A 27,110-nucleotide genomic window follows, 5' to 3' on the forward strand; every position below is an offset into this window, starting at 1 on the left:
CGTCTAATATGTTCCGGGTAAACCATTTCTGCACATTCGTTCCTTTTGTCGCCGTAATGTTGGCATATGTACATATTTTGGAACTTATGGGAATATAAAATGAAATAGACTGAAAATAGTATTTAAAAAAAATAAAAAAAATGTGGCTCGGTATTGCTTTTTATGCAATAGTGATGGGAATTGCAGTTTTCGTTATAGCCACTAAACGTCAGCATTTGACCTGAAAATACTAAAGTCGCACATTAAAACTCACAAGGTCAACTCCAAAATTCGAGTAAGGGATTTCTTGCATTCATTATTAATCGCTTGTCCCTCGATGGGTCGCGGAGGTGGCTGGAGCCTATCCCAGCTTGCACACGGGCAGAAGGCACCTCATCGCAGGGTCAACACAGATTTAGACAATCATTCACAATCACACAATAGGGCAGGCCTGGGCAATTATTTTGACTCGGCGAGTCAAATTTAGAGAAAAAAATGTGTCTGGGGGCCGGTATATAACACCCAAAAGGGACAAGCGGTAGGAAATGGATGGATGGGTGGATATATATTGTAGTGGCTGGCTACGGGGTGTTGGCCAATGGCTTTGGCTGGGGGGCGGGACTTCCGGGGAGAGATAAGGAAGTGACGTTGATAGGAAGGAAAGCGTTCGAGTATTGCCGGGAAAAGAGGGCAGACGCACATTAGGGTTGTTGTGTGCTTTAAAAAGACAAGACAAACACATAAGTTGTATGAGCCTACATTTATATATATATATATATATACTAAATTGCCAAAAGTATTTGGCCACCTGCCTTGACTCACAAAGTGAAGTGCCATCCCATTCCTAACCCATAGGGTTCAATATGATGTCGGTCCACCTTTTGCAGCTATCACAGCTTCAACTCTTCTGGGAAGGCTGTCCACAAGGTTGCGTAGTGTGTTTATAGGAATTTTCCACCACTCTTCCTAAAGTGCATTGGTGAGGTCACGCGCTGATGTTGGTCGAGAAGGCCTGGCTCTCAGTCTCCGTTCCAATTCATCCCAAAGGTGTTCTATCGGGTTCAGGTCAGGACTCTGTGCAGGCCAGTCAAGTTCATCCACACCAGACTCTGTCATCCATGTCTTTATGGACCTTGCTTTGTGCACTGGTGCACAGTCATGTCGGAAGAGGAAGGGGCCCGCTCCAAACTGTTCCCACAAGGTTGGGATCATGGAATTGTCCACAATGTTTTGGTATCCTGGAGCATTTAAAGTTTCTTTCACTAAAACAACCCCACACCACAATTCCGCCCCCACCCAATTTCACACACTGCACTATGCAGCCCGAAATGTTCTCCTGGCAACCGCCAAAGCCAGACTCGTGCATCAGATTGCCAGATGGAAAAGCGTGATTCATCACTCCAGAGAACACATATCCACTGCTCTCGAGTCCAGTGGCGACGTGCTTTACACCACTGCATCCCACGCTTTGCACTGGACTTGGTGATGTACGGCTTAGATGCAGCTGCTCGGCCGTGGAAACCCATTCCATGAAGCTCTCTGCGTACTGTACGTGGGCTAATTGGAAGGTCACATGAAGTTTGGAGCTCTGTAGCAACTGACTGTGCAGAAAGTCTTTGCACTATGCGCTTCAGCATCCGCTGATCCCTCTCTGTCTGTTTACATGGCTTACCACTTGGTGGCTGAGTTGCTGTTGTTCCCAAACTCTTCCATTTTCTTATAATAAAGCAGACAGTTGACTTTGGAATATTTAGGAGCGAGGAAATTTAACGACTGGATTTGTTGTGGCAACCTATGACAGTTCCACGCTGGAAATCCCTGAGCTCCTGAGAGCGGCCCATTCTTTTACAAAGGTTTGTAGAAACAGTCTCCATGCCTAAGTGCTTGATTGTATACACCTGTGGCCGGGCCGAGTGATTAGGACACCTGATTCTGATCATCTGATCATTTGGATGAGTGGCCAAATACTTTTGGCAATAAAGTGTATGTACAAATATTTGTTAACGTTGACCTTGGGTTGTGAACAAAGAAATACTATTCAAAATTAAATGTTTTATTGGAATATCTTCCAGAACAGTTGTCTTAAATGAGAACAAAAATAGCAATTTATCTTTAAAAAAAAAAGAAAAATCCCCAAGACGCTTCCAAAATGCACTGAAGAGCTTTTTAGACAAAATATACATTGCATCAACTTATATTCTGCAGTCACCAATTGACTTAATAAATAAGACTGTGAAAAAACAAATTGTACATATTTTAGGTATTCTTGTATATTTGAAATAAAAATCTAAGTTCTTTAAACAAACTCTCGATGGCATCTTCTGCAGTGCATCCATACAAAACATTATCAACCCCTAAAAACAAATGACCAAAAAACAAACAAAAAAAAACATGAGTAACAGTGGAAATAATGGTTAAACAATAATAACGGGTTGTTTTTTTAATATAAATCAACATTGATAAAAGCAGATAACTATATAGACAATACAAATGTACAGATTACATTCGGTCTGGGCTTCGGATAAAGGGAAGCAGTAACCGAGAAAGGAGACAACTCGAGGTTAACCTTTCTGTACTGATTGCCAATTGGAGATCTAGGCACATGTCTTTCATAGAGAACACTCATGAAAATGTACATTTAAAAAAAAAAGTAGTAGGTCAGGAAGAGCCACATGCTGGTTGCAATCCTCAAAATCCTTTCATAAGCACACACACGCTATATCAATGCTGGCTAATGTACAGAGCTCCTTAGGTCAGTGGTTTATATACTGAACAAAAATATAGACGCAACTTTTGTTTTTTCTCCCATTTTTCGTGTTGAACTCAAATATCTAAAACTTTTACTATATACCCAAAAGACCTATTCCTCTCAAATGTTCACAAATATGTGTTAGTGAGCACTTCTACTTTACCAAGATAATCCATCCCACCTCACAAATGTGGCATATCAAGATGCTGATTAAACGGCATAATTATTGCACAGGTGTGCCTTAGGCTGACCAAATCAAAAGGCCACTCTGAAATGTGCAGTTTTGCTTTATTGAGGTCTGGGGGGGTCAAAGAGCAGTCAGTATCTGGTGTGACCACCATTTGCCTCATGCAGTGCAACACATTTTTGTATTGCACTGCACAGTTGTGGATTGTGGCCTGTGGAATGTTGGTCCACTCCTCTTCAATTGCTGTGCGAAGTTGCTGAATATTGGCAGGAACTGGAACACATATACGCCGATTCACAGCATCCCAAACATGCTCAATGGGAGTATGCTGGCCAGAAATTGTACACAGACCCTTGCAACATGGGGCTGTGCATTGTCATGCCGCAACATGAGATGATGGTCTCGGGTGACTGGCACAACAATGCGCCTCAGGATCTCGTCACGGTATCTCTGTGCATTCAAAATGCTTTCAATAAAATGCAATTGTGTTCGTTGTTCGTAACATATGCCTGCCCATACCATAACCCCACCTCGACCATGGGCCACTCAATTCACAACGTTGACATCAACGTTGACGCCACACACGCTGTTTGCCAACTGCCCAGAAGTAAAAACTGGGATTCATCCGTGAATAGAACCCCTCCAACATCCCAGACGCCATTGAATATCAGCATTTGCCCACTCAAGTCGGTTACGACGACGAACTGCAGTCAGGTCGAGACCCCGATGAGCATGCAGATGAGCATCCGAGACAGTTTGTCGGTTTCTGCAGAAATTCTTTGGTTTTGGAAACCAATTGTTACAGCAGCTGTCCGGGTGGCTGGTCTCAAGACAATCATGGAGGTGCACCTGCACAACGTTGACGCCAGTTTGCCAACTGCCCAGAAGTAAAAACTGGGATTCATCCGTGAATAGAACCTCTCCAACATCCCAGACGCCATTGAATATCTGCATTTGCCCACTCAAGTCAGTTACGACGACGAACTGCAGTCAGGTCGAGACCCCGATGAGGACGACGAGCATGCAGATGAGCATCCCTGAGACAGTTTGTCGGTCTCTGCAGAAATTCTTTGATTCTGCAAACTAATTATTGCAGCAGCTGTCTGGGTGGCTGGTCTCAATCATGGAGGTGCACCTCCTGGATGTGGAGGTCCTGGGCTGGTGTGGTAACATGTGGTCTGCGTTTGTGAGGCCGGTTGGATGTACTTCCAAATTCTCTGAAACGACTTTGGAGACGACTTATGGTGGAGAAATGCACAATCTGGATGTGGAGGTCCTGGGCTGGCGTGGTAACATGTGGTCTGCGTTTTGTGAGGCCGGTTGGATGTACTTCCAAATTCTCTGAAACGCCTTTGGAGACGGCTCATGGTGGAGAAATGAACAATCAATTAATGGGCAACAGCTCTGGTGGACATTCCTGCAGTCAAAACCTGCATCATCTGTGGCATTGTGCTGTTATAAAACTGCACATTTCAGCGTGGCCTTTTATTGTGGGCAGCCTAAGGCACACCTGTACGATAATCATGCAGTTTAATCAGCATCCTGATATGCTACAACTGTGAGGTGGGATGGATTATCTTGGCAAAAAAAGAAATGCTCACTAACACAGATTTATGAAAAACTATTTGAGAGTAGTAGGTATTTTGTGTATATAGTAAAAGTTGTAGATCTTTATGAGTTCAACTCTTGAAAAATAGGAGTAAAAACAGAAGATTTGCATTTATATTTTTGTTCAGTGTAGTGCTGCAGTGCGCTTAAAGGGGGACTTGCATCAAGCCTCCAAAGTAGAAAAACATTCAGATTTTCTGACCAACCCAAAAAAAGTGGCATGATGCCCAGCCACCCAAAGTAAAATACAAGAGGAAACATTTATTGTGGATGACTTAGAACACACCCCAAATGAGATCGGGATGCGGTATGTCCTAATTCCTTTCCAATTGTTTTGTCTTGTGCCCTCATGTGTTGATTCAGTGCAAGAGGAAAACACGATTTGGACTTCAAATCTTCTTTTGTTCACTCATGCAGACATCCTCGTGAGTATTTCAGCAACACAAACCCACCTCCGTGATCCAGTTTGGCTTACTTTCTTTCGACAATCTTTTGGATATTCTCTCGCATATAAACATCAACAGGAGCGTCTTCACCTCAGGAGTTGGAAGAGCTATTTACAGATAGGTTGAGTTTTTTAAAAATATATTGAGAGTGTGCGTGTATATATAGTGGTAGTTGGTTCACTGAGGCCTTGGCTCTCCGTGGACTCGGAAGCGATACAAGCAGGTGTAATCTGGATGTCCCCAATTAGACAACACGCGCACCTCTATTATCTGAAAGGCCTTGGCAGTCGGCTCCTGAAAGGCAAGGGAATCTTTGTTCTGTACACAGAATACCGTTTTTATTTCATGTTCTGAACATTATAGTTGAAATTACCTGAACGGGGAAAATCTGCATTGATTCTCCGTCTTCCTGGTAAGTGTATTGACCAAGCAAATCGCCCTCTTCTTGATACTCATCATCTAGACCCTGTACATGAGCCAACATCCATATTGTATCATTGATATTGTAAGGTTAAAAACACCTGTTTTGTTTAAAAAAAGAAAAAAGTAGTGTTCCTTACAAAGACTGTGAAGTTCTGAGGGGCACTGGTGATGTTTCCAGTCGGTGACAGGGCTTTGGCGATGTGCTCCAAGCAGAAGGATGTGGGCTTGATCCTTAGTGAAAGCCTGATCACCAGATAACCCTGCGAGCCTTTGAATGCCCAGCAGTTACCCGGGTACATGTCAGGCTGATGGAGGAGGGGCGAGGAAAAGTATTTCAAAACATTTTATAATTTACTAAAGTGGTCTTAATATTATCACAACGACACGTGGCTTTACCTGGATGACAACACGCGGAGACTGGGAGAAGTACCAGAGTGGGAGACCAAACAGGCTCATGAGGGCCGTCTTGGTCTCATATGTTTCAGAGCAGCGAGTACTGAGGATACTGCCACCTAAACACAATTACAGTAGTTATCGCACACTGCTTCTGGGTGGCATAAACTAGTACATAATTGACAAAGAAATAAATGAATTGAGGACTATAGTGGTAGTTACATCTCGGGCTGCGAATCTTTGGGTGTACCACGATTCGATTCAATATCGATTCTTGGGGTCATGGTTCGATTATAAATCGATTTTTTTTCCCGATTCAACGCGATTCTCGATTCAAAAACGATATTTTTCCGATTCAAAACGATTCTCTATTCATTCAATACATAGGATTTGAGCAGGATCTACCCCAGTCTGCTGACATGCAAGCAGAGTAGTAGATTTTTGTAAAAAGCTTTTATAATTGTAAAGGACAATGTTTTATCAACTGATTGCAATAATGTTAATTTGTTTTAACTATTAAATGAACCAAAAATATGACTTATTTTATCTTTGTGAAAATATTGGACACAGTGTGTTGTCAAGCTTATGAGATGCAATGCAAATGTAAACCACTGTGACACTATTGTTCATTTAAATTTTTTTTAATTTTTTTTTATAAATGTCTAATGATAATGTCAATGAGGGATCTTTAATCACTGCTATGTTGAAATTGTAACTAATATTGATACTGTTGTTGATAATATTCATCTTTCTTTCACTACTTTTGGATTGTTCTGTGTCGTGTTTGTGTCTCCTCTCAATTGCTCTGTTTATTGCAGTTCTGAGTGTTGCTAGGCCGGTTTTGGAATTGGATTTTATTGTTATGGTATTGCTGTGTATTGTTTTGTTGGATTGATTAATTACAAAAAAATAAATAAATAAATAAATAAAAATAAAAATAATTTAAAAAAAATATATGAAAAAAATAATAATCGATTTTTGAAAAATGAGAATCGATACTGAATCGCACAAAGTGAGAATCGCGATTTGAATTCGAATCGATATTTCCCACACCCCTAGTTACATCACAGTTTATCGTATCAATCCTACATACTATACATTGGAGATAGGGTTGGGCGATAGTCAATATATGTAAATTATATCAATTTTCAGATATTGTGTTTTTAAAAACGATGGAAATTGTGTTTTGAGTAAAGAACAACAGCCTTCCAGCTTGTATTCTTAGGTTATTTAAATTAAGAGGAGACGACTATAATTTACGGGGATATTGATTTTTGAAATATGTAAAGTAAGAACGAACATAAAATACAAATGTATTTCAGTTTCAGGAGTTCAATGGTGGAACAAGCTCATTGATGAGTTTAAGACATGTAGTTCTTTGTTAAGGTTTAAGAAAGCCTTGAAAGGTGAAATAAGGGAAAATTATAAAATATAGCAACGATTACTTTCATCCCATTGATTTTTTTGAACGTTGCTGTTCCAGGTAATCAAATTTTCCGTGAATGTATAGGATAGGCAAATATAAGCCTTGGCTTCAGCCTATTCCTTTTTCTTTTTGTATGTGCATGTGTATGATTGTTAAAATGTATAATCTGTGGTTAATTTGATCAAACAAAATGGTTGATTATATGACCGAAATAAACTAATTTCATTTCATGTTGATGACACATTGCAGCTGTGTCCTGCAAAATTGACCTCCTCAACACAGTGTAGCGTCCTCGCTAGCGGCTAACATCCCTCCACAGTGCAAAGCCACTTCTACGTCAGCAATCCTCACCTACATAGTGGCAAATAAACTATGTTTCTTACCAAGGAATGGCTAAACATTCTACACGATACACCATAGGACAATATGCTTAGAGCAAATTGACATTAACAAATATCGACAGTAACAATACCAAGTATAGTATCAATACACGGTCGCTACTACAGTACCGTAGTTTTTATCACAAAATCTTTTGTCATTTTTGGTTATTGTGGCTTCCTTCCACCTCCAAAGACATGCACTTGGGGATACGCAGATTGGCAACAGTAAATTGGCCCTCTTGTGTGAATGTGAGTGTAGCAACTTGTCCAGGGTGTACACTGCCTTCCGCCCAAGTGCAGCTGGGATAAGCTCCAGCCCCCCCCGAGACGGATAAGCCGTAGAAAATGGATGGATGCATGGACAAATGGGCCTATCGTTGGTTCCTGACGGCGCTTTCGTCATAAAGCGATTGTTGTGAAAAGGGAGGGTAAGGAAAAGGCTGTTGTTAGGATGTGCGCTGTATTATATTCCGGGTAAAACATTTCTACACATTTGTTCTGTTTGTCACCGTAATGTTGGCAAATGTACATACTTTGTAACTTATGGAAAAATAAAATGAAATAGACTGTTAATAGTATTTGAATTTTTTTTCCCATTTAATTCTTATTGACATTCAGCATCAGACACTCCTTTCCATTACATCATATTTACATACATCATATATATATATATATATATATATATATATATATATATATATATATATATATATACATACATACATACATACATCATATATATATATATATATATATATATATATATATATATATATATATATATATATATATATATATATATAAATAGTATTTTAAAAATAATCAAATGTGGCTCGTTACTGCTTATTATGCATTAGTGATGGGAATTCGTAAAGTAAGTCCCTGGACGGAGGTGGGCTTTAAGGGCTATAACAAAAAGATTTAAACCAAATCCAATAGTAGGAAATAAATCATATATTTAATTTATACTTTTACATCACCATCTTGTGGTTTCGCCTGATTATAATTTCAAATCAAAAACGTAAACATTCAATGATATTGAACATTATGTGGTGAAGTATCAAGTAGTGGAACAACATAATAAAACAAGCTTAGTACATTTTAAGACAAGTGAAGATATTAACATGTTCCAGCAAAAAGTAACCATCCATTAACATTAATAAATTAACAAGTAGTTTTATAATAGTTTTGAAATGATTGAATATGTGACTGCATACATCAGCTGCAAAAGTAGGAGCCTTTGTAACTCCTTTTGAAATGGTTCTACTATCATTTACCAAATATAATGTTACATATACCGTATTTTTCGGACTATAATTCGCAGTTTTTTTCATAGTTTGGCCGGGCTCCAGTGCGACTTATATATGTTTTTTTCCTTCTTTATTATGCATTTTCGGCAGGGGCGACTTATACTCCGGTGCGACTTATACTCCGAGAAATACGGTATATTGTTTTTGCAGGAGGCTGGAATATATATCGCAATAGATACATATGTAGGGAGAGTAATAAATGATTGTAGATTTAACACTGGTGCTCACTGCAGCCTATCATCTAGGTCAGCAGACATCTTTATAGAGCTTTCAGTCTGGCTACATAAAACATAGTACATTGATACTGACAGTATGGAAAGCAAGCAAGCTAATCCCTTTGCCTCCATTATAGGGTCAGCTATGGACTGGTCATAAGGATCACGGCTTTCCTTACCTCCAGACTCCAGGGCATAGTCCACCAGACCAGTCCTGTCCTGAGAGTAGAGCTTCAACGCATTCTGGACAATCAGCTTTACATGCTGGGATAGAGAACATTGCAAATGTTAACATCAAATAAAAGCCCAAAACTAATGTTAAGCAGTTTAAACACATCACCTCTTCTGTCAGCCCTTCGGCTGCAGTAGCAATATGCACAGAGTCGGTCACTGTGTGCGCCAAAGACGCCTTGGACTCTGTCTCAACGAGAGTCTGAGCTCGGTTAAGCTCCAGCTGCATGGACACGTTCCTCATGATTCTCTGTTCCAGAGAGGCGAGCCATGCCTGCAGATCGGGCGTGCTCACGTAGCGCTGAGAAAGCCAGAGGACCAGAGACTCTGGCACCTCCCCTTGACCCTCTCCCGACGAGCCGCTGCCATAGAACAGAGCATGCAACTCCTTACGCACCTGGGAGGACACCTGCGCAGTTATCTGGAAAGAGGACACGTCAAAATAAAACTGCTATGAAACGAAAGTGAAAAAGGAAGCTGTATATCGAAGGCAGGGGTCGGCACCCAAAATGTTTAAAGAGCCATATTGGACCATCCATCAATCCATTTGCTACCGCTTGTCCCGTTCGGGGTCACGGGGGGTGCTGGAGCCAATCTCAGCTGCTTCGGGTGGAAGGCGGGGTACACCTTGGACAAGTCGCCACCTCATCACAGGGCCAACACAGATAGACAACAGTCACACCTACATTCACACACTAGGGCCAATTTAGTGTTGCCAATCAACCTATCCCCAGGTGCATGTCTTTGGAGGTGGGAGGAAGCCGGAGTACCCGGAGGGAACCCGCGCAGTCACGGGGAGAACATGCAAACTCCACACATAAAGATCCCAAGCCCAGGATCGAACCCAGGACCTTCATATTGTGAGGTACATGCACTAACCCCTGTACCACCGTGCTGCCTTATTGCCATATTGGACCAAAAAATAATAAATAAAAATCTGTCTGGAGCCGTAAAAAATGTAAAGCCTTATATAAGTGTTCTAATGAAGGCTACACATGATGTGTCTATATTAGCTATAATAGCCTACTATCACAATGTGTCACAGGCTGACGCAAATCTTCGTTGCCAGAAATGTAATATTTATTTTTATTATTTTTACATTATTTCATTTTTACATTAGAAAACATTAGTAAAACGGAGGCTTCTCAGAGGGTGAGATAACTCTTGGAAATTACTGGCTTAGACTGGCCAAAAGTATAGATGTGTGTGTCCAAGCTAAAGTGTACAGCTCTGGTAATGGGTATATTCGCACCCACCTGCACAAATGTACTTCAAAATGTAACAATCAAAGTAAATATGACTTTTTTTTGTTTACTAGGACATGCATATATAATATGCATTAGTTTGACCATTTAAAATCAACGATAATAAGAAGGAGATGCTTGGAAATAGCATAAAAATGCCCCAAAAACTTGGAAAAACACGATTCATAATGTTACTTTTTGGTGTAACCATCATGATCGTTCTGTTCAGGTATATTTCTTTTATATTTTGATAAATCATCATATTTATGTATTACTAAATACTACTAATAGATATTGATCAATCTTTAAGCTGTGTGTATTTGATTTTAGTTTGCTTTTGACATCTTATTTAGAATTGTAGTTGAAACTTTTACAACCTTTGTGTTGCGCTCATGATGGCGTAACCAAACTAGATTTCATTTAATGATCTTATTTTGAATATGTATTCCCTTTTTTACATTTAGTATATTTAAATATACTGTGTTTTATGCTTTTTTCTTTTTGGAACATGTACTATACATATAATAAAATAAAGTCCCATATAAAATTATGTTTTAGCAATACTTTAATTTTGCCTTTGAAAGTAACACACCAATGTCCATTAGTGGAGCTGTACACTAAAGGAAACGACCGGCCGTCTTCTTTTACAGAATTTTTAAAAAATTTTGCAAGCTAGGTAACGTTTGCTGTGGTCTGGAACAACATGGCACACAAACAACTATCAGAAATGCAGCCAATATTACATACAGATAATGTCTCATGAGACATGCAAATATAAATTAAATACGCACAAGATATACGCAAAGGAAATTAAATGAGCTCAAATATACCTACAAACAAGGCATAATGATGCAATATGTACATACAGCTGGCCGAGACAGCATGTTTGCATCGATTAGCTTGCAGTCATGCAGCGACCAAATATGCCGGATTAGCACTCCAATAAGTCAATAACATCAACAAAGCTCACTTTTGTGCATTCACGCACATCATAAAAAGTTTTGGTGGACAAAATGAGACAAAGGAGTGGCATAAAACAAGTCTTCTTCTGGCAGCGTCGGAGAAAGTTATACATGTAAACAAACTACATTGAGTTCAATGACCTCCACAATTAGTAGGACAAAACGGTGTTCACCAAATACTCTCATCAGTGAAGCATGTTTAGAATAAACAGTGGGATTTCTAACAATTAGGAAGGTTTGTGTCATGTTTGTCCTCCTACAAAAACTATATTAAAACAAAAATACATATTTTTTCCCTCATCTTTTTCCATTTTCATACATTTTTGAAAAAGCTCCAGGGAGCCACTAAGGTGGCGCTAAAGAGCCGCATGCTTTTCTCGAGCCGTGGGTTGCCGACCCCCGATCTAAGGGGATGAGTTGCAAACTTACCGTCTCCTGCAGCGAGTCCAGCTGCTCACACTTGCCCTTACATCCCATAACACCTTGCAGGTCCTGCCTGATTCTGCCCAGGTCCAACTCAAGTCTTCGTACCTCTGCCAGCAAAGCATCATGGTCCTCCTGCTGCACACCCACACTGCGGCAAAGACAACACACAGTTTAGTTTTTTGAAGGTACATTTTGTCATGATAGCGCTAAAATGTGTTGTTGGTACCTAAGGGGAGGTGTGTCTTCTACCGCAACGACAAATTCCTTTTTCACGTCCTCTTTCTCAAGCTCATATTGCCGCTGTTTCTGCTGCACCCCCTAACACACAGTGGAATAGAATGGGTCACTTTTATGAAACACAAAAAATACACAGTGAATCTCATTACAAACTGGTGCATTTACAGATACAGTCACTGGTCTTGTGAATTCCAAAACAAAAAAATGAAGTTATGAATGACACTCTAAGAGGTAGTCATTTACAATGTGTTTTACAGCTTGCAGTAGTATAAAATTACATTGCATCTCGGGATGTAACGAGAGGTGTGGTACCCAAGGAACAAGGGTCCCACGCAGGCAGGTTGATCCAAGTGTTGTTATAAATCAGGGTTTTTCGATTATTTTACGTCTGGAGTTTTACCGTTGTTATCATTATTACAGTTTATCGTTATGTCCCTAATTGCATCATATCGAAAACTGGGATTATTATTGTGTGTGAAGGTGAATCTTTGATAAAGCTTTTATTAGATTGTGTAGACCCAGTGTTGGAGTTAACGGCGTTTTTTGTGTTTTTTTACGCATTGAAATCAGAAAGGACGCGATATTCCGTCAATCTGCGCGTCTTTTGGACGCTGATTTTTTTTTTTTAATACCGATTAGCGCTTTCTGCCGGTGTTTTGTTTAGTTTATATTTGCCGGGTCAAGTCATTAATTATTAATTATTGGTTGACTTCAAAGTAATTTCCGGTACAATTTCTTACATTTTGTTTCGCCGAAAGTGTTATCGATCACAAATAGTGCATTTCCGGGATTAGGACTCCTGGGTGTTACTGTTTTCGTCATGGCGAGTAATAAACCCAAGAAGCGAAGCTTCAATGAAAAGTGGCTTCAGGACCCACTTTTAAGCAAATGGCTCATTTATGAAAATGGAAAGATGTTTTGCACGCCATGTACCGTATTTTACGGAGTATAAGTCGCACCGGAGTATAAGTCGCACCTGCCGAAAATGCATAATAAAAAAGGAAAAAAAACATATATAAGTCGAAAACTATGAAAAAAACTGCGACTTATAGTCCGAAAAATACGGTAAACGGGCAAAGAAAAAGAACACCTTTACGACCGGGTGCACTGATTTTCAAACATCCAGCCTCACCAGGCACCGAGAAACACCCTCCAATTTGGGTCCCTACAATTCCGCTCTTCGGTCGGAATGAAGAGGCCGTCGATTTGTTACAACTCTTTATGTTTTCCACAAAGCCAACCAGACATCCAACATGCTATTAACACTCATGAACATGCTAGCGCGCCCTGTTCTAACTTGCCCACTCACTTACACACATCACTCACCCCATGTACCGCCATTCTTAAAGAGGAACACACAGCTTATGGCCATCACCAAGCCAGAGATGAAATGCTAGAGGCATTGAGTGCCACTGTATTAAATGACATTGAAACTAACTTGCAAAATTCTAAATTTGTTGGCATATTTGCCATAAAAGTGTAGATGTGGCGGTTTTTAAACGACTGATGTTGAGAACAGTCAATTCAATTTGTCATATGCATAATGGTGTACCCATATGGTGGGTACACCATTATGATAATTTCATGACCGAAGCAAAAACCTTTTTTACACTTTTATACTGAAATAAATAACCCCACAACTTATTAAATAGAAATATAGAAAAAAATATCGGCAGCGGTAAAGTTTCGATCCATGAAGGAAAGAAGAAAGTGAATTAATGTTTATAACTGAATACATTTACATATGTATAAAAATTTGTTTTCTTTTGTATTCTTTTTTTAATGAATTAAGTAACGTTTATGACAGCCTTTTTCCAAAACACAATATAGAATGTGAGATATAACAGGATAGTTGTTTTCAAAACGGTTACAATAAAGTGGGACCCCAAAAATGTACTGTGGGTAGGGCTGGGCGATGTATCGAATATACTCGATATATCGCGGGTTTGTCTCTGTGCGATATAGAAAATGACTATATCGTGATATTCGAGTATACATTCTCACGCAGTTGCTTTTAGCTGCGGGCATTACACGACAGACAGAGAGATAAAACAAGCGCACCTTCTTACATACGTCACATACTATCACGCCTCGCGGAGCAGAGAGGTAGCGGCATGGTAACATTAGCTGTTGTGCTAGCGGTGCGGTGCGAGTGGTATTACGAGAGAAAGAAGGTGTGAATCTGGTAACAACTGAAGGAAGAAGAATTAATTCCCAAGAAAAACAGCACGGGGTCCATCGACTGGCAGTGGTTTGGCTTCAAGCGGGAATATGTTGAACAATTATGCGGCAAAAGCGTTGCTACAAAAGTAGCATTACTGCTAATTTGTAGCATCATTTGAAAAGTCACCTGCTAGAGAATGAAGAGTGCTTGAAACGCCGCATGTCAACATCTCCGTTCGGTGCCACACCAACAAAATGCCCAAGCAACCATTTCCAGATCAACACCGTATGAAAAAAATAGTCAACAACAGAAGGAGATAACGTCCGCAGGAACCTACCACATAGTGAAGGACATACACTATTAGATTTCCTATTATGCAGCTCATTTTTATTTGACAGTTATTGAAATATCTTGTGTGACATCATGCACAAAAGTGCACTTTATCTGTTTTTAACTATTGTAGTTGCGTTCTGTACAAAAAGTGCACTTTAATTTTGTGTTGTTTTGATATGTCATCTTAGTGACATCATGCACAAAAGCGCACTAATAGCTTGTTTTAAAATGACTCTGACAATCTTGCACTTTCTGTTTTGAAATGACATGAATATTTGTGCCACTGCTTAATAACTGTTTAATTAATAAATAGAGTTTTGGTAAATCGACTTAGTTGTGATTTCCCTCTCTGCATGAAAGTTTAAAATGAGCACATATTAATGCAGTATGAACAAGAATGTTTTAATGGAGACACATAGAATCATCATACTGTTGTGATTATATGCATCAAGTGTTAATTCAAGGCTAAGGCAAAATATCGAGATATATATCGTGTATCGTAACATGGCATAAAAATATTGAGATACTAATAAAAGGCCATATCGCCCAGCCCTAACTGTGGGACCCCATTCCTAGCGCCAACACTGAGGCCCTAATGTTGTAGCTAACAAGTTCATTATTGCATTGACATTGACATCCTTCTTCCTCTTTAGAAAGCTCTGAAGTGTTGTTGTGTGTACCTCAGTCTTGGCAGCCAAAGCGCTGAGCAGCAATTCCAAATCAGCTAAGCGTGTTGTTTGACTCTCTTGAAGCACTTTCAGCTGCTCCTCGCTCTGCACGGAAAAAATGCAAAGAAACATTTCAGGCCAAAACAAAACTCATGAAACTTGACGCTCAGTAATCAAGGTCAACATTAACCGTTTACCTGCACTCTGAGTATGCTGTCCTGCTTGAGATCTCCTCGCAGCACGCCCAACCTCTGCTCGAGCAGGGATGACACCCACAAGCCCAGTCTCTCCCTGTCTGTCTCGGTGTGGAGCTTCTCCTTCAGGCTGTTGTACAGACTCAATATGTCCGTGTGATGCTGCTCCTGCTTCTCGTCACTCTGTTGGACTCGTTCCCACAACATGGCGAGCTGGCGCTCCAAACGTTCAAGGCGTTCCAAGTCCAGACTCGGGACAACAATTGGCTGAGGGGAAAATGTTTTGACTCTGTATGCTCGTTTCTTTTTAAATTATAATTGACTATTGCAATCGAGCTTACTGGTGCCTGAGAAACCGTTGTGGCTGGTGTCTGAGCAAGTGGTGACTCTGGTCTTGGTGAAAGAATTGGAGCAGCGGCAGGCACCAAGTTGGACAAGAAAGTAATGGGAGAGGATGGACGCCACTCAGTGATGTTTACGGCTGGGAGGAAGGCTAAGAGGGCAGCGATGGACGGACCCCATAGCCACAAAGCTGTATGAGAATAAAAGGAGTTCATAACAAAAATAAGCAGTGAAGTTGTGAAGCGAAGTGAAGTATATTTATATAGTGCTTTTCTCTAGTGACTCAAAGCGCTTTTACATAGTGAAACCAAATATCTAAGTTACATTTAAACCAGTGTGGGTGGCACTGGGAGCAGGTGTTCATGATCATTGTCAACAAATATAATTGTCGGCGATACATTTTCTTGTTGACATAGGGTTGCAGCCCTATTTGAATGAATATTTGTGATTAACGCAAGCTTTAATAAATATTGACAAGGTTTATCCTGTTATGTTAAATAGGTTAGATATAACTATTGGTTGGGATTAAAATCAAGAGTAAGATTACTAATTCACTATTAATATTTGAGTGGGCCCCTGGCCCCTCTGTTGTGGAAAAATCGGGCCACAAAGTCAAAAAGGTTAAAGGGGAACATTATCACAATTTCAGAAGGGTTAAAACCATTAAAAATCAGTTCCCAGTGGCTTATTTTATTTTTCGAAGTTTTTTTCAAAATTTTACCCATCATGCAATATCCCTAAAAAAAGCTTCAAAGTGCCTGATTTTAACCATCGTTATATACACCCGTCCATTTTCCTGTGACGTTACATAGTGATGCCGATACAAACAAACATGGCGGATAGAACAGCAAGGAATAGCGACATTAGCTCGGATTCAGACTCGGATTTGAGCGGCTTAAGCGATTCAACAGATTACGCATGTATTGAAACGGATGGTTGTAGTGTGGAGGCAGGTAGCGAAAACGAAATTGAAGAAGAAACTGAAGCTATTGAGCCATATCGGTTTGAACCGTATGCAAGCGAAACCGACGAAAACGACACGACTGCCAGCGCAGTGACACGGGAGAAAGCGAGGAGGAATTCGGCGATCGCCTTCTAACCAACGATTGGTATGTGTTTGTTTGGCATTAAAGGAAACTAACAACTATGAACTAGGTTTACAGAATATGAAATACATTTGGCAACAACATGCACTTTGAGAGTGTAGACAGCCCAGTTTTCATCAATTAATATATTCTGTAGACATACCCTCATCCGCTCGCAGATTTCTTTGACTTTATCGTTGGAAATGCATCTGCTTTGAGTGTCGCAGGATATCCACACATTCTTGCCATCTCTATCGTAGCATAGCTTTCGTCGGTAAAGTGTGCGGAACAAACGTCCAATTTCTTGCCACTTTCGCATCTTTGGGCCACTGGTGCAACTTGAATCCGTCCCTGTTCGTGTTGTTACACCCTCCGACAACACACCGACGAGGCATGATGTCTCCAAGGTACGGAAAACAGTCGAAAAAACGGAAAATAACAGAGCTGATTTGACTCGGTGTTTGAGAAAATGGCGCATTGCTTCCCGATGTGACGTCACGTTGTGACGTCATCGCTCCGAGAGCGAATATTAGAAAGGCGTTTAATTCGCCAAAATTCACCCATTTAGAGTTCGGAAATCGGTTGAAAAAATATATGGTCTTTTTTCTGCAACATCAAGGTATATATTGACGCTTACATAGGTCTGGTGATAATGTTCCCCTTTAAGGTTTATCCTGTTATGTTAAATAGGTTAGATATTAAAATCAAGAGTTAGATTACTAATTCACTATTAATATTTGAGTGGGCCCCTAGCCCCTCTGTTGTGGAAAAATCGGGCCACAAAGTCAAAAAGGTTAAGAAGCCCTGGTCTATATCATGCTCTTAAACTGAAGAAATAAGAGGGGAGGAGTATATTTACAGCTAGAATTCACCAAGTCAAGTATTTCATATATATATACATATATATATATAAGAAATACTTGACTTTCAGTGAATTCTAGCTATATATATATATATATATATATATATATATATATATATATATATATATATATATATATATATATATAAAAGAAATACTTGAATTTATTTATTTACACATATACACATAACACTCATCTACTCATTGTTGAGTTAAGGGTTGAATTGTCCATCCTTGTTTATTCTGTGTCACTATTTTTCTAACCATGCTGAACACCCTCTCTGATGATGCATTCTGCTTCGTCTCCTTGTTGTGTGCGCAGTTGTGCACTGCACTCTCTAAAAGCCGAAGATGTTATTGTCACATATGCATGTACAGTAGATGGCAGTATTGTCCTGTTTAAGAGTGTCACAACATTACTGTTTACGGCAGACGAACTGCTTTACGGTAGACGAAAACGTGACTGCTGTTGTTGCCGCGCTGGGAGGACGTTAATGAAACTGCCTGGGAGGACGTTAATGAAACTGCCTAACAATAAACCCACATAAGAAACCAAGAACTCGCCCTCCATCATTCTACAGTTATATCGTGATTGGGCAGGCACGCTGTTTATATTGTGAGAAAGCGGACGTGAAAACAGGCTGTCGAAACGTCACTCAGGTCCGCCTGAATTTCGGGAGAAAATTTGTCCCGGGAGGTTTTCGGGAGATGCGCTGAATTTCGGGAGTGTCCCGGAAAATCCGGGAAGGTTGGCAAGTATGGCCTATCTCAGCTACAATCGGGTGGAAGTACCCTGGTTACGTTATCACACTAATTTAATAATGTCAATTTGATGTCGATTAATCGTGCAGCCCTAACTGGATATAATTCTTATGACACTATGGAAAGTTAGCGCCCTCTAGGCACCCCCGTAAAGGTTATAAACAGACCCTTTTATTGGGGACCCGCTGAATATTCCCTATGGGTTCCAGAGATTCACTAAATTGAAAACCTATCAACATCACTGAATTAGTATGTGTTTCACTGTTAATATGAGGCTGCAGGACTAGAAGTATAGACAAGAAGCCCAGGCCGGCTGACCTGAATGTGTCTCCTGATTAGTTGCCTACACTTGGGATGTGTGCTGGTTAAAAAAATCTACTGCGGCACTACCAACTGTATAAAAAAAAGCAACTTACCTAAGAGGAGCAGAAGGGGCAGAAGAAGCAGGAGAAGCTTCCAGAGCTTGGGAAGGCATCTGAAAGTTACACATTGGTAAATTAAAACCCAAACTGACAAAAAGACAAGAAAAAATGAATAAGGAACATTAGTTTGGTTGTCGCATTTACCGTGTCAGAAAGAAGACATTGAGAATACACATGAGGGACACGAGCTGGTACCAGCCAGTGGCAAGAATCCACAGCAGACTCCGGCCCGCCTTCACTGATGAGATCGAAGTAAAAGAGGATGAGCACATTTTCAGAATGTTGCCTCGACCCAAGTGAGAGAACTCTTGACCAACCTGGTGCTGTTACAGCCGTCCACAATAGTGTGAGGATCCTCCGTGTCATTGTCCCAACACTTGAACCCAAAGCTTTAGCACCTCTCGCCACAAAATAACCCGGCTGGAGGAGGTAGTGACCTAGAAACGGGTGACAGTCGCTGCATATTAGTCGATATTTCAAAAAGCTTGTATACTCTCATAATGATCATCTCAGGTCAACCTGTGTAAGCCAGTAGGCTCCACAGCGCCCCCACCAAGCGCTGAGACCTGGAGGACTGTGTGAGGAGGACGGTCTGTGTCTCAGAGAACTGCTTCCCTTTACAGTCATCACCTGTGTGCACCAAAAATGATGGCAAGCAAAAACAAAACAAACAGCATGACTCAACCCACGTATAAAAATGTGCAAAACAAATTGAGATAGCGCAAATAAAAAAATGTGTCACAAACAAACTGGATTACAAGCATGGACATTGCACAGAAATTAAATCAGAGCTGTTATGTTTGGGTGTGCTGCCAAGCACCAGAGTGAGGGTTCACTAAAAATAATCATCTATCATTATTGACAGGCTGCTGAACAGGACAAGCAGTTCACACAACTTCTGCAGAATAATCTTAACACAGGTCATGCATGTTTAACGCTTTGTCAATCAGCAGACAACAGGCAGTTGACCTGTGGTGTGTGTGTGTGTGTGTGTGTGTGTGTGTGTGTGTGTGAGAGAGTGTGTGTTCTGGCAATGCTTACTTAATGGGGACATCGCTCTGTTTACACAGTCACCTTTAGGGGACCTCTGACGGTATGGGGACAAAAAAATAGGTCCCCTAAAGGGCAACCTTTTTAAATGAGTCAGGTCCATTCTGAAGATGCCTAAGTGATTTTTAAGCTTTAGCCCATAAAACATGTTTACTGGTTAGTTTGAGTGTGAAACATTTGCACTTTTTTATTTTTATTTTTTTATTTTATTTATTTATTTATTTATTTAAATGGTCCTCAGTTGATGTGATGAAGTTGCCAGATGATGCATTTTAGCCTCTTAAGGCTTTGTGCCTGTCCAGCCTTTGCCTCAAAGGTGCTCTTGGAATGACGTGATGATGGATCCCCTCACATGTAGATGCCTCAAAAACCACAAGCATTCATTTTCATTCAAATTTGTGTGAATTATGCAAAATTATTTAAATTTGGTCCCCATGAACCATATTAACTCTTTTTCCCCAGGGTCCCCAGTAAGAATGATCAGCACATTACTTCATCAATCCAGAGATTTAAAGACATGTATGAGCTAACTGGGCAGTGGCCATTTTACCAATTTTTTTTTATGCCTCCACAACCTGTAGAAAGGGTGATGATCAAAAACTTGGTCCCCATTCCAAATTATAACCAGTGCGTGTGTGTGTGTGTGTGTGTGTGTGTGTGTGTGTGTGTGTGTGTGTGTGTGTGTGTGCTTACACAGGGAACCATTGAGATTGAGATGTGATGCATCTTCATTTGCCAGATCATTTACTACATTCATGCTCCCGCAGAAACTTGAGTGAGCTGAAAGTTGAAAAGAAGAAATGTCAACAACAAACTGAATGAAAGTGCCTAATGGAAGGCCTTGTTCAATTCAGATTTTTTTTTGCTAATATGTAACCTGAATCGGATTTTTTAACAATGCAATTCCGAATTTTTCAAATCCGACCCAGCCGTTTTTTGTATGTTTTTTGTATACATTGGATATGTATCGAATGCAACTGCAGTCCCAACGCTCATGTCGCGTTCATCCGACCAATACGTCATCAAATAGTGGTAAGCGTCAAAATTCGGTTGCAAAATAAATAGTTCACAAATGAGCAGAAAACGGGCGAAAATCATTTTAGGAACGCACGTCAATGTTTCCCAACTCCTTCCTCCAACTGCTCGCCAATCCGCTCTTCTGAGCAAATATCGAAGCAAATGTACCTTAAATTAGGAGATCCAATATGCTTGGTTTCTTCCTTCTTTATCTTCTGCATCGCAATAATCCGGTTCAGAAAAATGTTGACTCTGATTGCACAAAACTCTTTTGCTACGACTTTGATCTAATACTTTTGAAGCTATGTACGTGTGACGTTATGATGTCATGTCTGCATGTGGGTCCAATTGCATTCACATTAGAAATCCCATTTTATTAAAAAAAAAAATCTGAATTAGACATCCTACCCTGCAGTGTGAATGTAGGCAAAATGTCACAAAAGGAAAAAATGAATATACTCCTGAGAACCAGCATCCTCAGCAGACATTTGTTTTTGTTATGTTTTTTGTCAGAATTATAAATCTTGGAAGAAAATAGCCCTGTTGTGCAAAATAAATGACGCGTGTTTTTGCAAGGCAGGCAAGCAAAAATAATTTGATAGTCATCCTTTATTACTTAACTAACTGATTAACTCTAACAATTAACCTTAAAAGTTTCCCAAAGTAAAAGAGGAGATTTTTGAATTGTATTAAGAAGGGTTTTTTACCTTGTACTTGAGAGTCTTCTGACTTGTTGCCAATCAATCTGCCCAGAGTGTTTTGCTTTAAAAGCCAAACTTGAGACAAACTGGAGGACATTGTCCGTCTCATGGAGTCTGTACATGATGCAAACACACCTGGTGACAAGCACAAATACCACTTATTCAAAACAGTCGTAGTACTATCAAGAGACAAAAAGTTTAGGAGATAGAAGAGAATAATTCCAATGCAAAACACTGAACTATCAGATTAGTTTTGAATAAAAAGGGTCTGTTTACAATTTGCTTAAGATTCCATTTTTAAATCCCCAAAAAAGCAAGAACACCACCAGCTATTTTACTACAGTTAGTAGTGATTTTTAAATGTCTAAATTTCTCACAATTATTAATTATATTGAATAAAGTTGCTCTTTAGGCCGAGAAAGTTAATACCGGTATTTTTTAAGAAAGCGGTATATATTTCAGACAATGCCACAATACAGGTATCTTTTAATGTGGCTTTGTTAGGGCCGTGTGCTCTTCTCTGTGCCTGACGGGTAAAGCACAGGGCATTTCCTTTGGCTTAACCCCGCCCTCTGCGTGTATGCTTCTCTGACGCACAACAACGCAACACAACAAACTTTAGTTCTAAAGAGTATGTATGGCGCCCGCGAGCCAACTTCTTGACTCCCGAGTGATGCGATGCTTTGGTCAGCAACTGCATTTGGCTATTGTTGAGTGACTACAGCTTTATTTACTCATGCATCAATTTGCTTGAGAACATATATCTTCTTTTAGCGACTTTATAACTAATATCATCTGTTTATGTTGTTCACTTCTGTTAGCGCATTAGCACAGCAGCTAGCGATCGCTCCTCTCTGTTGTTCGCTCGGTGTGCCAAACTACTACTCGGGTTGAAAAGCGCCGATCCCCATAGCTCGTGCAAACAAAGCTACTGTTCTATAGCGGCTCGGTGGCTGAAAAGTAGTTTTAAACTTAAGAGCCAGCAGCTTTCACCGCACTGAGCGAGTAGAATCTCCATCTACCCCCTCGCAGAAGCGTGAAGCTATAAACCTAACGTTAATGAACAAAATGAACGAAAACTGCTTTGATATAATAACTAATTACTCTATAAGAATAAACAACATGTTACGTTAATATTTACAACAAAAATTATCTGAGTACCGTATTTTTCGAACTATAAGTCGCAGTTTTTTTCATAGTTTGGGTTTAGGGTACGACTTATACTCAGGAGCGACTTATGTGTGAAATTATTAACACATTAGCGTAAAATATCAAATAATATTATTTAGCTCATTCACGTAAGAGACTAGACGTATAAGGTTTCATGGGATTTAGCGATTAGGAGTGACAGATTGTTTGGTAAACGTATAGCATGTTCTATATGTTATAGTTATTTGAATGACTCTTACCATAATATGTTACGTTAACATACCAGGCACGTTCTCAGTTGGTTATTTATGCCTCATATAACGTACACTTATTCAGCCTGTTGTTCACTATTCTTTATTTATTTTAAATTGCCTTTCAAATGTCTATTCTTGGTGTTGGGTTTTATCAAATACAGTTCCCCAAAAAATGAGACTTATACTCCAGTGCGACTTATATATGTTTTTTCCCTTCTTTATTATGCATTTTCGGCCGGTGCGACTTATACTCCGAAAAATACGATACTAACTCTCAATACTGGTTATCTAGCCATAAACACTTAGACAACTTTCGGCACTTTGCACATTTATTTTTAAGATACGGAGTTGAGTTGACTTGACTTGAGTTTGAGTTTATTTCGAACATGCAAGCATACAACATGATACATCACAATTTCCAGTTTCTATTTTCAACATGTTCGAAAAGGAGTAGGAAGAAGCAGAGCTTATTTAATCCTACCCCTTTTCTTGCGTATGCCGCAATTCAGACTAAAAATACCTTGATATCAGTTTTGGCCCATATCACCTAGCCCTAACTAGGGGTGTAACGATTGATAGATACATTGATAAATATTCTTAAATTTCAAGTATATCAACTTTGCCTTCCAAGAAATAGGTATCGATCCAATATCGTTTTAAAAGGGAAACAATCAATTTTATCGATACTAGAAAAAGGACAACATTGGCTTTAAGAACGGTAGACTTTATATGAAGTTTACAATTTTAACAGTAACAATGTTAAACGTTACTCTATTTTCTCGTTTGTGGCATGAACAAAACAAAATGGCGTATATCTACGGTGGTCGAATGCAAATGCCACAAAACAATATTGTAATATCTGTGACATGTGTGTTTGTGTGCCTATAAGAAAGGGTGCTATTGTGTGTGATGTGTGTGAGTGACGCAGAGTGAGTTGTAGCGACCAGCAACTCTTGAATACGCATATTTAGACCTCCGTCAGTTTGTTACCGCTTGTTAAGAAAGCGTCTGAGAGTGTATTCTCCGACTGTGTCTGTCCCCCACTGCCTAACACAACATCATAACTTTCCGCTACAGCACCATTGCAAAAGCCACGACAAATACACAGGTCAGAACACAACGATAAAGCCGCACCATAACTTTAAACAACAAAAGACGCCGCTGAAACAATGGAAGTGAAACGCAAAGAGAAGTCATTTGAGGAGAAATAAATAAAATGAAGAGATGGATGAAGGAGACGATGGAAATTAGGAAGCAAGGGGCCAACATTATCAACCAGGATAAGGGAGCATATGTGCTTCTGCACACCTGGGATGCTGTCCTTCATTGGCAATGCCAGTGCGGAGAACAGATACTTTATGGCTGGGTTGGGGAAGATTATTTAGCAGGTAAATCTAGTTTTAAAATGTTGGTTACTGTACTTTTATTGAAAATTGCTTTAATGTTTGAACTGTGAGCAGAAAATGTTTTCTCTTGTTAATCAAACCTGAAGTGTTGGTTGCACTGTATTAAAATACGATGTGACATTGGCCACTAATTGGTGTTTACTTGCTTGTTTGTTAGGGCTGCGAATCTTTTGGTGTCCCATGATTCGATTCAATATCGATTTTTGGGGTCATGATTCGATTCAAAATCGATTTTTATCGATTCAACGCGATTCTCGATTCAAAAACGATATTTTACCGATTCAAAACGATTCTTTATTCATTCAATACATAGGATTTCAGCAGGATCTACCCCAGTCTGCTGACATGCAAGCAGAGTAGTAGATTTTTGTAAAAAGCTTTTATAATTGTAAAGGACAATGTTTTATCAACTGATTGCCCATCCCCATCCATCCATTTTCTACCGCTTATTCCCTTCGGGGTCGCGGGGGGCGCTGGAGCCTATCTCAGCTACAATCGGGCGGAAGGCAGGGTACACCCTGGACAAGTCGCCACCTCATCGCAGGGCCAACACAGATAGACAGACAACATTCACACTCACATTTACACACTAAGGCCAATTTAGTGTTACCAATCAACCTATCCCCTGATTGCAATAATGTAAATTTGTTTTAACTATTAAATGAACCAGAAATATGACTTATTTTATCTTTGTGAAAATATTGGACACAGTGTGTTGTCAAGCTTATGAGATGTGATGCAAGTGTAAGCCACTGTGACACTATTGTTCATTTTTTTAATTTTTTATAAATGTCTAATGATAATGTCAAGGGATTTAATCACTGCTATGTTGAAATTGTTACTAATATTGATACTGTTGTTGATAATATTCATTTTTTGTTTCACTACTTTTGGATTGTTCTGTGTCGTGTTTGTGTCTCCTCTCAATTGCTCTGTTTATTGCAGTTCTGAGTGTTGCTGGGTCGGGTTTGGTTTTGGAATTGGATTGCATTGTTATGGTATTGCTATGTGTTGTTTTGTTGGATTGATTAATTTAAAATAAATAAATAAATAATAATAATAATAACAAATACATTTAAACAAAAAATAATAATAATTTTTTTTAAATGAGAATCGATTCTGAATCGCCCAACGTAAGAATCGCGATTCGAATTCGAATCGATTTTTTCCCACACCCCTATTGTTTGTATCCATAAGTCATTAATACATAATTCTCTTACAAGAAATACCAGGGATGTATGAAACTTCACCTGCATTGTCCAGTATCCAGTATTTATTACACAGTCACGATGGTTGACTTTCTTTGTCAAAAGTTAATTAATCGATTTCAGCCCACTGAATCGTATCGTTATAAAAAAAAAATTGTCTCCAAATCGTATTGGCAACCAAAAATATCGAATGGAGCCGTTGTTAAAACAAATCACTAAACCCCTAACATACACAAAAGCAGTCCAGGAGAAGCAACTAACAACTTGCCGTCTTACTGTTTTTACGAAACTTTTGACATTCAAATTCCAATGTTAGCCATCCAGATCGCTATCATTAGCTAACAACACACTAAGCTAATGCGTGAGTGCATGCCATGCATAGGTAGGGCTGGGCGATATGGACCCAAACTTATATTATGGTGTTTTTAGTCCAAATACGGTAAATAAACCCAGAAAAACAAACATGCAAACTGCTTAAGGTTGCCTCAGTGTTTCACAGCTAGATAACCAATGTTGAGAGCACTCAAGAGTATTTTTGTTGTAAGTAGTAATGTAATGTGTTGTTTATTCTTTAAAAAATAATAAATTAGCTGTTACTATGTCAAAGCAATTTTCGTTCATTTTGTTTATGTTAGGTTTATATCCTCATGCTTGTGCGCTGGGTAGATGGAGCTTCTACTTGCTCACTGCAGTGAAACCAGCTGGCTGTTAAATTTAAAACTACTTTTTTGCCATCCAGCGGCTACACTACGGTAGGTTAGTTCGCACAGGCTATGGGGAGAGCATACTTGCCAACCTTGAGACCTCCGATTGCGGGAGGTGGGGAGGGGAGGAGTATATTTACAGCTAGAATTCACCAAGTCAAGTATTTCATATATATATATATATATATATATATATATATATATATATATATATATATATATATATATATATATATATATATATACACATACATATATACATATATATATATAAATAAAATAAATACTCAAGTATTTCATATATATATATATATATATATATATATATATATATATATATATATTTATATGTATATATATATATATATATATATATATATATATATATATATATATATATGTATATATATATATATATATATATATATATATATATATATATATATATATATATAGCTAGAATTCACTGAAAGATAAATAAATAATAGAAATACTCAAGTATTTCATATATATATATATATATATATATATATATATATATACTCAAGTATTTCATATATATATATATATATA

The 27,110-nt window shown here is 39.1% G+C and overlaps 1 protein-coding gene across 6 annotated transcripts in view; it reads right to left on the reverse strand.

Annotated features, from left to right (window-relative positions):
• Positions 1-2,016: 2,016 nt before the first annotated feature.
• The window catches only part of sun1b (Sad1 and UNC84 domain containing 1b), a 69,698-nt gene continuing 44,604 nt past the window's right edge, over positions 2,017-27,110 (reverse strand). For 5 of the 6 annotated variants that reach the window (XM_061974201.1, XM_061974198.1, XM_061974199.2 and 2 more), the window contains 17 exons: positions 21,823-21,951; positions 20,792-20,878; positions 19,568-19,678; positions 19,366-19,485; positions 19,193-19,286; positions 19,043-19,101; positions 15,917-16,107; positions 15,579-15,842; positions 15,394-15,486; positions 12,206-12,297; positions 11,983-12,127; positions 9,457-9,768; positions 9,296-9,380; positions 5,789-5,904; positions 5,530-5,697; positions 5,343-5,435; positions 2,017-5,263 (listed from right to left, as the gene is read on the reverse strand). In XM_061974201.1, the coding sequence (XP_061830185.1) occupies positions 5,147-5,263; positions 5,343-5,435; positions 5,530-5,697; positions 5,789-5,904; positions 9,296-9,380; positions 9,457-9,768; positions 11,983-12,127; positions 12,206-12,297; positions 15,394-15,486; positions 15,579-15,842; positions 15,917-16,107; positions 19,043-19,101; positions 19,193-19,286; positions 19,366-19,485; positions 19,568-19,678; positions 20,792-20,878; positions 21,823-21,951 (2,276 nt within the window). In that variant the 3' untranslated portion in view covers positions 2,017-5,146. The remainder of the gene's footprint in view (positions 5,264-5,342; positions 5,436-5,529; positions 5,698-5,788; positions 5,905-9,295; positions 9,381-9,456; positions 9,769-11,982; positions 12,128-12,205; positions 12,298-15,393; positions 15,487-15,578; positions 15,843-15,916; positions 16,108-19,042; positions 19,102-19,192; positions 19,287-19,365; positions 19,486-19,567; positions 19,679-20,791; positions 20,879-21,822; positions 21,952-27,110) is intronic. The other variant, XM_061974200.1, reaches the window with a different exon arrangement.

Source organism: Nerophis lumbriciformis, linkage group LG22, assembly GCF_033978685.3.
Source record: "Nerophis lumbriciformis linkage group LG22, RoL_Nlum_v2.1, whole genome shotgun sequence".
In the NCBI taxonomy this organism is placed as follows: domain Eukaryota; kingdom Metazoa; phylum Chordata; class Actinopteri; order Syngnathiformes; family Syngnathidae; genus Nerophis; species Nerophis lumbriciformis.